The following is a 12,922-nucleotide window of genomic DNA, read 5'->3' on the forward strand; positions in this document are numbered from 1 at the left end:
TACATTGTATACCCGAAACATTATGCGAAATTTTCTTCACTATACTGTATACGGCCCATTTTTCAACAAGTGTCAGAATGTTTGATGTAACTAATCTGTACTTTAGTTTAGGAGTATCGTTTAAAATTTTAGTAGTGAAAAAGAGGAAAGCTTGCACAATTCACACAATCGATCAACAAATTGATATTCGAAAGTATAAAGAAAGAGTGTCAGTTTTATTGGTATTCACGACATCCAGTTATGTCTCTGACATTACACACCCGTACTTTTTACCCATCGTATCTATAGTAATTTTTCGTTTTCAAAAAGGTTCTGGGGTGTAATAACTTTGATATATCGTATCTTAGACACTAATATAGCCAAGCTTCACAGATTTTCATTTTGTTGAAGAAAGGATGAAGATTGAAATTCGACTGAATTTCTCTGCAGACGATATTTTGGTTCCGTCTTGTTTTAGGGAAACGAGTGACGAAAATGGTGCGTCTCTCTTCATTTGTTTTGTGTTATTCTTTCATTAAAAATACGGGACAATTTTCGGTTCTGGTTCTTGTAATTTGTTTTTCAACAAATTTATTGCAACTGCCAGCCTATCGCAACATCAACCGAAACACAACCGAAGTCAAACTATTTTTGTTACTCCTCAATGGCTGATAATCAATTATTTCGATTACCCAACTGGGTAGCTTGGCATACAGATAGCCATAATAATCGATGATAAATTATTAGCCTTTCGTCACAATATGTCATTATTAATGTACAATCGTGCATGCGCATTATTCAAGTAGCAGGTAGTTACCACACAAAGAATTTGTTCTTTATACAACAAAGATCAAACACGTCTACCGTGAGCTTTGTCGTAATTTGTTCAAACTTGTGCTTATGACATAACTAAAATAAAGGTGAAAATGATTTACTCATAGATGGAGTTTACCTAAAATTTTTGAAACATTTTCAACACATTTCCAGGATTGAAAAGATAATTTCTTCCAACAAAGATGGTGTCTATGAATATGCAATGTTGTTTTTTGTTGAATATTTTAAAATAATCAGTTGAATAAACATAAAATCCCACATGACAATCCAACGATGATCTGTTAATTACATTTGCCACCCCTAGCAGTCGCAGTTTTCATTATGTGTACAATTTCTCCACCCCTCTCCCACCAGGTTGTATACTGGCAGAACTGTACACCGGATATCCGCTGTTCCCCGGGGAGAACGAAGTGGAGCAATTAGCGTGTATTATGGAAGTTCTGGGCATTCCTCCCGATGATCTCATCAATACTGCCACCAGGAGGAGATTATTTTTTGGTTAGTTCCGTACCCACTTTTTTTGTAACAACAAAAAAAAACATTTTAACAAATAACCCTTTTCTGTCACTCTTTGCATTTCGTCCATAGATTCCAGAGGCATCCCACGGTGTATAACGAATTCCAAGGGACGCAAGCGGAAGCCGGCATCGAAAACCATTTCCCAAGCGCTCCGCTGCAACGATACCGTATTCATCGATTTCGTCAGCAAATGCCTAGAGTAAGTCAAACACATAAACTATAGCAGAAACAAAACCCCAGGACGTTTCACGTGACTCCGGAAAACTTATCTGGCTCACAATTACCAGTTCCCGCACTAGATTACGGGCACCCTATCGGTTCCGAAACTGTGTGTCAACTTGAGCTGAAGGGTAGCGCATTTTTACACGAACTTTATTTACTCATAGCTACATAACAGTGGAATACTTCTGCAATGGGGTAAACAAAAGAACTAGTCCAGTAATTCGTATATCCTGCGCTCTGGTGACCTCGTTATTGTAATACTCGAGCAGGGTTTTAATTTATCGTATAAATTAACACGAACCCAGAAGCAGTCTGCAGCAGCAAAGTTCAAGGATTTATGCACAAATCGTTTCCAATTCGATACATTTCATGAATGAAGTGGGTTCGGTTTGCGTGTCACGTTATTAAATTGTGGCAACAAGCGGTAATTGTTGTAGCAACTTGTGGATAAATTAATACTTTCCGAGTGGCCCAACAATCGATATGATGGTCGTTTCGGAAGCAGGTTTTGTCATTCAGGTGTGTCTACCTCAGCGTACGTATACTGAACTGAGTAGTTCCTTTTGGTGCCACTTTCTCAACCGCCATCACAGTTCCTATTGGACACGTGTCAAATTTAGGTTATCTAGTTTTTGGTTGACAATAGCTCTAAAGTGAGTACCTGAAAATTGAACAACTGTTTAGTGGGTAAAGTTAGATTTACTCACTTTTGCCTAAGGATGGCTTTAGTCAAATTCGTAATAAACGTTCACTCAGTGCTAGAAAAAGGAAAAATTAACTCTAATAAGCAAAGGTTTTCACAATTTTCGTCGAACAACTTCTAACTTACCTGTGACGGAACGGACGGATTAAGCCCTCACCACAACGGTGAAAAATCGGGGCCCAGTCCGGCAAGAAATCCAATCGATACTTATTGTCCACTTCAAATAATTGTCGAAAACATATAAATGCTTCTACGATCAAGTTTGCCAAATTTTACTCGCACAACATTCTCAAAACACGGCGAGTAGTATTTGTTGTCAATTTATAAACAGAGTAGAAGTTACTCAGTTCTCTAAATCAGCATTACTCACTTTTTGACATTTGAATTTAATAAGCAAAAGTGAGTAAACATTGCTCACTTTTATTCTCAAAGTGAACGCGTGTGTAGTCTTTCGAGAATGTATATTACACCTTTGGTTTGATTTGATATTTTGTAGCATATTTTGTAGCAGATACAAAATGCACGAAAAGCAAAAGTTAATTATATAGTTCAGAAAAAGTACTGTAAAACGATCTTTTTTCTTATATTCGACACGGATGACACGGAGGCGAAAAAATGGTGGCTAGGTAATGTGAGACATAACTTGAGCACACGAATTCAAACAAAACTGGCATGTTTCTTTCACACCTCCGAATATCAATAATCGTTCATATTAGTTGATTGATTGTGTGAATTTTACAAATTTTACTGCTTCACTTCTAGAATTGTAACGGAGCATCTATATTGGAGTATGACTAGAAATTAATTCGGAACATGGGACTGGCTCCGAGCTTAGTTGCAAAATCCAGATCAAGAATTCAACTCATAAATTTATACCGTTTTTGTACCTACACGCGGGCGACTCTGACTCCGAGTAAAACGAACAAGTGGTACGCGCTCTAAACAACAACTCATACAAAAAAGAAAAAATAAACAATCTCGCATGGATGCATGATGCGACCCGAGAAAATTTTAAGAGCGAAACTACGCGATTGGAGTCTGATCTAGAGCGACCCCAGGTTGCTAAAACAAACTCATCAAAAGTTGTTTTGGCGACTCTGGGTCAGCTCTCGTGCTGCTCTGGTCAATAAATGAAAACGGTATTAGTTTTAGAATTCTCTCTCATTTTTAGAATCCGAATTTAATTCTAGAACTAAATACTGAACATGAGTTCCGAACCGAACTTAAAGCTTTAAATCCAATTCCAAAATCTAAGTTCCAGAACCCAAGTTCCGAATTCAATTCCAGCAGTTTCAAAATTCTGGTTCAGATCTAAAATTTGATTCCAAAATTCGGACCTAGAATTCATATCATATATTATATTCATATCAATTCAGTTCTAGAATTATGATTCAGTTTCCGAATCTTAGTTTTATTTTTTAAACCTGTATTATGGAACTACATTCTAAAACTAAAATTAATTGCACTCGATTTTTTTAGAAACCGCTGAACGAATTTTCACAAGCTTTGGTTAGAATGAAATGTCTTATATTCTCATAAAGCTGACACGATTTTCGGTTCCGGAGTTACAGACTGATAAGTATAAAATTTTCAATTTCAGAAGCGTGTTTTATACATAACTTGAAAAAAATGTGCCGAGTACCCTCAACTTTAGTTGGACATATCTAGTTAGTTGATGACCAAATACGTTGATTTTTACGTCCCCGGTTCCGGAAGTACCTGAAAAAGTCCAACTCGCAAATTACTTCAATTTCTTAGAAACTACCGGACCGATTTTAACAAACTTATATTTAAATGAAAAGTATTATGTTCCTTTAAGTTGATGAAGAATTTAATCCATATTCGGCCTTCGGTTCCGGAAATACAGAGCGATAATGCAGCGACAATCTTCTAAATTTGCTAATAGTACTGTTGTTGTATCGTTGAATTCCACTATGCCACGTCATTACACTCTCACAATGTCACTATTTTCACAGTCACTATTTTTCCGAAAGTGTATCAAACGTTATAATACAGATACGTATTTCGGAATGTTATTTACATCCTTCTTCAGTGTATCGGTTAAAAATTGTTTTAATTTAAAGATTACGCTAATTGCTGGCCAAACAAACCGATTTCAGTTATTCCAATTCAAAGTTCCAAGTGTCAGAAATAGTATTTAGAAACTCAAAACATGGAACTCTCTTTATTTTCTTAGAGACGGTTAAGTATATTTTCACAAGATTAGACTGAAAAGAAAGCTTTTACGGTCTCATAGGATGCTATTGACTTTTGTTCGGATCCTACCTCCGGTGCGTGCCCATACCAACTGTTTCGTTCTTATTCAAGATTCAAAAAAAAAGTTTTTATAAGATTTCCTTAGTAATATTTATGAAAACTTGAGTTATACGAGAAAGGTATCATAACACCAATAGGATGATTAAAACAGGTTATTTATATTTTTATTTTACCTCGGTTTCAATTATATTCGCCGGGGCATATCCTACTGGAATTGATTTAATATAAAGAAATATGAGAAATTATGGTGTTATCCGCCAGTCGGTGTTGAACAGTCGTTCGCACCGCATGCGAATAGCTCTTGGCTCCTGGAAATTTTTTCTGGCTACCTAGAGTTTTATTGATTCAAGGCTTCAATCTCTTTCAAGGCTACCTGAATCACTAACAGTCTTTTTGAAGACTAACAATTAGTCAGCCTTTCTCAAAGCTATACAAAGAGTGATATTCAAATATAATCAGACTTTTTCAAGACCAAGAAATTAATCAGCCTTTTTTAAGGCTAGCCATTCAAAGAATTATTTTTCGAACTAATCAGTCTTTATTAAGACTACCACAAAATCAGTCTTTATCAAGACTTTTCCAAACTAGGAGCCTAATCGAAGACTAATTTAGGCTAGTTAATTTATATTTTTCAAAAATGCCTGCATCCAACCGGAATGGCAATAAACCTAAGGCTAAAAATAATTCAATACGGAAGAAATCTCAATCCGTTATTATAAATTTTTCTAATAACCTAGACGATCTTATAGAATCGGAATGTAAAAAAAAACGACAACGGACGGACTTCCCTTCCGTTTTTCCTATTCCATCTAACAATATTTACGAGATTCTTCCTGAATCGGATTGTAGCGACATAGAAGAAAATTCTTCAAAAATTCCCTAAATGGACGCTTGTCGTTCTGGGAAGAAACAACAATCTATGCCACCAGTGACGGTGATGATTTCCGACTTCAAAGCATTCCGTACTGAGCTTTCTACTTTTCTCCCGGAAGTAACAGTCTTATGTCAAATCGGACGACGAGGAGAATTTCGAGTCTTGGAAGATTACGAACGTCTTACCCGATATTTGTCCGAGAAACTTCATAAATTTTATTCATGTGATATTAAATATGGCAGACTTTTAAAGACGGTCTTGAAAGGCTTATCAAATGATCAAGATACCGATGAAATTAAAAATGAACTAAAAGAATTTCTTGGTTTTGCCCCTTCCCAAGTAATACTTATGAAAAAAAAAAAGAGCGAATGGTACTTCTAAACCACGCTCTGGAATTTCCCATGAACTTCACCTAATACACTTCAATCGAAGTGATGTAAACAATTTGAAAACTTTAGAAAAAGTACGTTTCATTTCCCACATTAAAATTCATTGGGAACATTATAAACGGCATAATCGTATTGCAAATTTAACGCAATGTCGTCGTTGCCAAGGCTTCGGCCATGGAACCAAAAATTGTCATATGGATATACGGTGTTTGAATTGTAGTAAATCGCATTCGACGTTTGTAAAATGAATGAAACCACTGATCAATTTTCATGTTCAAATTGCGATGGAAATCATAAATCCAATTATTTGAAATGTCCTGTCAGGGAAAAAAATTTAAACGCTCGTTCGCTTAGACAACAAGTCAAATCAACGACCTTAAATTTACAGAACATACCTGAAAATCAAAAAAACCGTTACAAATGCCACGCCTAACGCAATTATTTCTTTGAATTTAAAAAATAAAACAGGTACGCCTTCCAATTCGTCTTCTAACGAAAACAATTTATTGACAGGTAGATCGACCTCGTCATCATCTTCTTCTAATGACAGTTACGCTTTGGTAACAGATCGAAAACTACCACCTAATTTTTCTAATGTAAATAATCAAAACACATGAACGCCTTGCAGTTCATCTTCTAACGAAAACAATTTATTAATAGGTAGATCAGCCAAATCATCTTCTTCTAATGGCAGTCTACCTACAAATATTCCATCAATGCCATTCGCTTCTTTAAACGAAGTCGATTTAGGCGATATAACGGAAAATAAAACGATCTACCTACAAGATCAACTTTTTCAAATTATCATCCGAATGAATTCGACTTCATCACTTTTTGAAGCATTTCAAAACGGATGGCAATTTGCAAATAATATTATAATGAATTTTAAATTTAACAGTGATGTTAAATAATTATTTGAATATTTTAAATTGGAATGCTCGATCTTTAAAATCTAGTGAAGATAAATTTTATAATTTTCTCAAATTTCTCAAAACTCTGATTGCCATTGTGATAGGAACATTTCTTAAACCAAGCGTCAAATTGAAAAGCAATCCACAGTATGTGGTTCATCGATTTGACAGGTTTACTGGAATGGGTGGTGGAGTTGCCATTTTTGTCCAACGGCAAATTAAACATCGAATATTACCTTCTTTCAATACTAAAGTTATTCAAAGCTTGGGAATCGAAGTTGAAACCATTCATGGAATTTGTTTCATCGCTGGAGCATATTTGCCATTCCAATGCACCGGCGAACAATTAAATTTCTTTAAAGACGATTTGCAAAAACTTACACGATTTGCAATTGATAATTTGAATCATTATCGAAGCTAGAAATCTTTCAGTTTCCAAAGCTCAAACTAAATTAAATTCTCCTATCATCGATGACAATCTTCAACTGCTCATTCGGTTGAAGAATGTTCGTCGACGACAATATCAACGTTTTCGTGATCCTACTATGAAAAACATAGTTAAGGATTTACAAAAAGAAATTAAACATGGATTTACTCTTTTGCGAAATGAAAATTTCGCTAAAGAAGTTGAACAAATTAAACCATATTCTAAACCGTTCTGGAAACTTTCTAAGGTTCTTAAGAAATCTCAGAAACCAATTTCTGCTCTCAAGGAAGGAAATCAAATACTTCTTACGAATGGCGAAAAAGCTCAAAAACTTGCTCAGCAGTTCGAGAGTGTCCACAATTTTAATTTGAACGTTGTGAGTCCTATTGAAAATGAAGTCTCACTGAAATATGATCATATTTCAACTCAAGTGTTATTACCAAATGACATTATTTAGACGAATTTTAGTGAAATTAAGTCAATCATTAGGAAACTTGAAAACATCCTGCTAATGATGGAATTAACCTGTCGATCACTAGTTTCGATTTTTATCAAAAATTTCTCGTCTGAAAATCATTAAAGACAAAATCATCAATCGAAACGTCGGACAGTAAAATAGCCGTTATATCATATCATATTAAAAAATCAATGACATTTATGCTCGTTTCGGTATTTACGGTTGAAAAATTCTTTTGACGAAACGATCATTTCACCGAAAAGACCCTTTCGGTGAAATGACTCACTTTCAAACCCCACTGTCTGATAGCAGTTTTCAGAAAAAATACGTTTCCATGTGTTTTGTTTACATTAACTCTGGACTCGGCTAGGTTCGAGTTTCGATGATCCATGTCGTATAATTGGTCATTCGTTAATCGTCCAGCCCCGTCCCAATGCAGTGCTACAATCCAATGGATTTAAACATTACCAAGAGACTTTCGATCTTTTGCGAATGGCAAGCTATCGATATGTATGTAATTCATTCTTTTTGCTTCCAATTTCATGTTTCCTACCAATCGAATCCTAACCTTTAGTTATCAAATTCAGCTAACTATAGCTTCTAGACATCTCCGAGAAAACCTAGTGAGATTATTTGACACACACAACACAATGAGAGATATTGCTCAGCTCGATGAACTGAGTCGAATGGTATATGTCACTTGGCCCTCCGGGCCAACTTTTACTAGTCAGTTTTTCAAGTGATTGTATAACCTTTTTATATAAGAAAGGCAAAAAGAAGAATACCCGTTTTGGAGATGCATAAATAAAATTTGACGGGTTTATGAAAAACAACGTATTTTCAGCAAAGAAATATTGGAAACACGATTGTTCTTCTGTAGCTAAGATAGAGGGCCATTGTTCCTTAAAATGTACATTTTGACCTTTGTTCCACTATATGAAACATTTAAACCGAGATATGTAAGTTTCCAACATATTTCATTTAGCAATATCTATTTTGGCTCCGATTGTGATAAATCGTCGGATATGAATATTACTCTGATATAGCTTTCAACCCAGATTTCGTCTGTTCGAACCTCCCTCCGAAATAGCTTTTAGAGGTTATTGGATCGTAACTCTGTCATATAATTATGATGCACTCTGAGAACCTGCAGCGAAGTCCATTGGAACGTAAGAGCAAATTTCGCATCGAAAAGTAATACCTTCACACGAGTACACTTACATCTTCTATGACCGATATATTCAAGCATTATAAAATGACATATTTTCACCGAATACCTAACATAAGATTCCTGTATTTTGATACAATTCAAAGTACTGAAACTTATAACTTTACGTGCCTGTGGTGAAGACTAGGTGTGTATGTCACTGATTCAAGTCGTTCTTGAAAAATCGAGTCATTTGACCAATAACATTTTTATGAATTGTGCCATACGAGGATTTATGTGACCTGTGAATTTGATAATTTTTTACTGAATCGCTTTTATCTCGACCAACCGGTTCTTCTTTACTAACGGGATCCTCTTGAATTGTCATTTTCTGCAAGTTTCGTCTGCGTCATATCAGTGCATTATCAGTTCAAATTGAATAGCCATTGTCACCAAGTAGTTCAACTTGAACGGCTAAGCAGGCGCAGAGTTTATTCTACTTGATTGACGCTTCAAAGCACAGATGAGCTATATATTTTCTTATGGCTTAGACGTAGATGAATGATGATTTGCAGGCCACCACAGATAGTTGATATTAAGGGGTTTTCGGTTGCAAAGTAACCGTATTGTACAACAAGCAAATATTTTTTCATTCTCTTCACGTTTCGCCTTCGGCTCATCAGTGCCATTAGCAGTACAACTTGAATTGCCACTCGTACACCTAACAGTTCTGAGTCATCAGAAAGAATATAGTGCTTTAGTAGAGTAAACATTCTGTCTGCTTAGCGGTTCAAATAGAACTGCTAGGTGGCAGTGGTAGTTCAATTTGAACTGACAATGCACTGAGCCGAAGGTGAAACGAGAAGAAAATGGAAAAGTATGTGCTGTAATGTACCCGAATCGTTGTTTTTATATTGTTTTTCAAATTATTATTAAAAGTGAGAAGTTTCAATTGATGTTGATGAATAGAAAGCAAAAGTCGTAGAATTTTGCTATTTATTTTTAAACGGTGACTCGGTTTTAGAAAACTCTAAAAAAAACAATACTAAGTTTTCAGCAATTTGAATCTTATTTTCTTAGGGACCATAAAAACATGTGAAACGATTTTAATTTATTCCCAAATTTCATCTAAAATCGCCTTTCCACTGATTATTCTCCGCATTCAGTATAGCTTTCGTTGATTCAATTTTTACTGTTTATTCATATTCATTGAATTCCACAGCCAACTAGTAGTTTACGAAGCAACCATTGTTTGGTGCTAATGCGGCCTCATCCATTGCACCCTAGACAGTGGTATTTCAACAACTATGGGAGGCTGCAAAAGTTTTTTTCGTTCAATGCAAACGAACCAGGCAAAACTTTCCCTGTATAGGAGCATACATACAAACTGGTGGATTCAGTTTGTGCTCTTGTTCTATCCTATCTGCTTTGCTGTGGCAGTTGACATTACTCCCTAAAGTTATTTAGTTAGCTTCGTGAAGGTTCCTTTTCTGTGTTGAGTTAATGAATTTGCGGTTCGTTCCAATTTAGTTCTTTTTTTTTTTGTCCTTTGTCTCCGGATGAGCCTTGAACTTTAGCTTTTCTTGGTGTACACCAGGATTGGACTGCTATGTCAATGGACAATTTAAATTCAAACCAATGATTTTTTTGTTAAATGAATACTTGGCTAGAATCAAACCCCAGAATCATCAGCTTTCACATTGTTATTCAAACCAATCCATTTAATGCAATGCAGAAGAGTACATTTGCGATAAGCCATGAATCTTCTGGTAGCAGTTTATTCTCTATTCATGCACTAAACAACATTCGATCAATAATTTCACAAATCTCAACTTCTATCTCACTATTCCAATTCATTGCACTATTCCGGGCCGGCCGGTTGGCCTGTAGCGTTTGAGATCGCAGACAAGAAAATCCTTTTATCCCCCTCATTACCACAGTCACGCAGACAAATTTTGCGGTCGAATGGCTTGCCCTATCAAAGTTTACGTCCGCTTTACTGGCCTCGGCCGGAGCTGGCAAAACAGAAATTGGTCGTAAAATTAACATCACAAAAAATAGTGCGATGAACAAAGTGCGAGTTACGATTTTTGCGGTTTCACATTACATATTCAAGCGAATCCAGCCCAGGCTGTTCGTTCCCGAACCCGTTTGGTTCTCAAGTCGTATTTTTGGGAGTATTTTTATGGGTTAAAATATTCATGCACCTTGTGTACAGTTTTGGTTTTGTATTTAAGAATCTTCAATGTGGCAATGTTTATGTAAACAAATCAAGCAAACGACGTCATCGATTCAAATTTGTAGTCTTCGGAAAACTAAAAATAGAAAGCTCATTTTGCGTCGTTAATAGTCAATATAGACGAGTTCCGTTGGGTTCCGGTTTCGTGAAAGCACCTACATACACACACACACTAACTAACCTCTTCGTTGCTTTTTACCAATTTCAGGTGGGATCCAAAGAAACGCATGACACCGGAGGAGGCAGCTCGCCACGAATGGCTTCAGCCCAGCGCCTCATCTACGTACGTCTCTTCGAAATCGAAAGAAAACAGTGATCATAATCAGCTCAGCTTTATGCAGAAATTGCAACGATCTCAGCCAATGACACCAAATACGATTCTTCCGGAGATTAAAACTCCATCCACCCGCCAGCGCTACGTAAAGGAACGGGTTAAAGGTGAGTCCTTTTCCTAACGGTTATCCAATCATTTAAACTCCTACGTCGATTGCGGTTTGTGGGTGCGTATTGTTCGCAACATTGCTTTCAAGATTAAAGCTCGCGCCTCTCGGCGTCATTCCCATCTTTATTCGACGAAAGCTCTGACCAATCCAGCGGAGTATTTTTCCATTCTCTTTCTCACTCACTCTTACTTTCACTCGTTCTCGTGCGCGTGTGAAATATTTCCCTTGTCGTTACTGAAAACCAGCAGGAAAAAAGAAGCAATCAAGAGAGTCCAGCAAAAGCTCGGGACAAAAACAACTCACGAAGCTTCTCGTTAGCTGCACCACCGTGAAAGATCTCATCTCTGTTTTCGATGTCCACAAGAAGGAGGGTAGCAAATGATCCAACCCGAAAGCAGCTTCCGGTGCACAACCAACCTAGCACTTTTTTCTAAGAGTAGCGATACTCTCTGTTTGCACTGGTGAAAATGATTTTTTTATTTGGTTTGCTGCTCGTAAGTTTTTGTTCGTTTTTTTTTCGTCTGTCAGAATCATCACCTTCATTCTGTAAGCGTTACGAATGCCACCGTGTCATTCATAAATCTCATCGAAATCGAAATTGTTGCTTGAAGGAAATGCTACAGATGGAAATTCGTTTGAGTTGCTATAGTTTTATGTATTCGAAAAAAAAAGGTTGTGTATTTTTTTATCAAATCCAGCGTAACACACGTCAGATAAATGCGAAAATGTAAAAAGTATCCTCCCTCAAACTATTTCCAATTCGGGGAAATGCTTTGTCATTGCGCTACCCTGGAGATATTTTGAAACATATCGAAGAACATTTAGGGGTTTTTTGGTTTGTACAGGAAAGCACATACTTTATTTCAGCTTTCTTCACGTTTCGCCTTCGGCTCATCAGTGCTCGAAGCAGTTCGAATTGAACTGCCATCTTCGTCTAACAGTTCAATTTGAACCGCTTTAAGCATTGATGAGCACACTCACAATGCAAGCAACATTTGCGGATATTGTAGTGCCTACATTGACTCATCTTTTTCATACATTTAGTTCACTCAAGTGTTTTTAAGCGGAGGATACGTACGCATAGTTTCGCAAATTCCCCAAAAAAATCCACCTTAGTTACTTCGAAAATTCACCTAATTCTGCAAATTCGCATTAAAAACCGCATATCTGAAAAAATAAATTGTTGACAGATGCCTTCAAAATTCGTGAAACATCGAGATCTGGTGTTATCTCGAGAAGAAATTGTTTGAAACTTATCGACTTCGAGACTTTTAAGTTTTTCGAAATCAATGTTTTTTCATGTCGAATGTTTAAGAAATTCATGCTACGCCGAGATCTTATGTTACCTCAAAACAAAATATTGAAAAAAATTATACGTCCCAGAGAGTCGATTTAACATCATTTTTCCGAGATAACACTACATCTCATTGTTTCGTGCATTACTAAGATGCAACAAGGAAATCGCATAAGTTGCAAATTCGCATAAAAAACCTTTTTAACC

At 36.4% G+C, this 12,922-nt stretch overlaps 1 protein-coding gene across 5 annotated transcripts in view; it reads left to right on the forward strand.

The window, feature by feature from the left end:
* Positions 1 to 12,922, forward strand: part of LOC131427563 (dual specificity tyrosine-phosphorylation-regulated kinase 2) — a 303,588-nt gene that overhangs the window by 282,919 nt on the left and 7,747 nt on the right. For 3 of the 5 annotated variants that reach the window (XM_058590874.1, XM_058590873.1, XM_058590876.1), the window contains exons 8-10: positions 1,168 to 1,311; positions 1,402 to 1,531; positions 11,187 to 11,416. In XM_058590874.1, the coding sequence (XP_058446857.1) occupies positions 1,168 to 1,311; positions 1,402 to 1,531; positions 11,187 to 11,416 (504 nt within the window). Of the gene's footprint in view, positions 1 to 1,167; positions 1,312 to 1,401; positions 1,532 to 11,186; positions 11,417 to 11,666; positions 11,916 to 12,922 lie in introns of all 5 variants that reach the window. The other 2 variants (XR_009229283.1, XR_009229284.1) reach the window with 2 other exon arrangements.

The sequence above is a fragment of the Malaya genurostris genome, chromosome 2 (assembly GCF_030247185.1).
Source record: "Malaya genurostris strain Urasoe2022 chromosome 2, Malgen_1.1, whole genome shotgun sequence".
Classification (NCBI taxonomy): domain Eukaryota; kingdom Metazoa; phylum Arthropoda; class Insecta; order Diptera; family Culicidae; genus Malaya; species Malaya genurostris.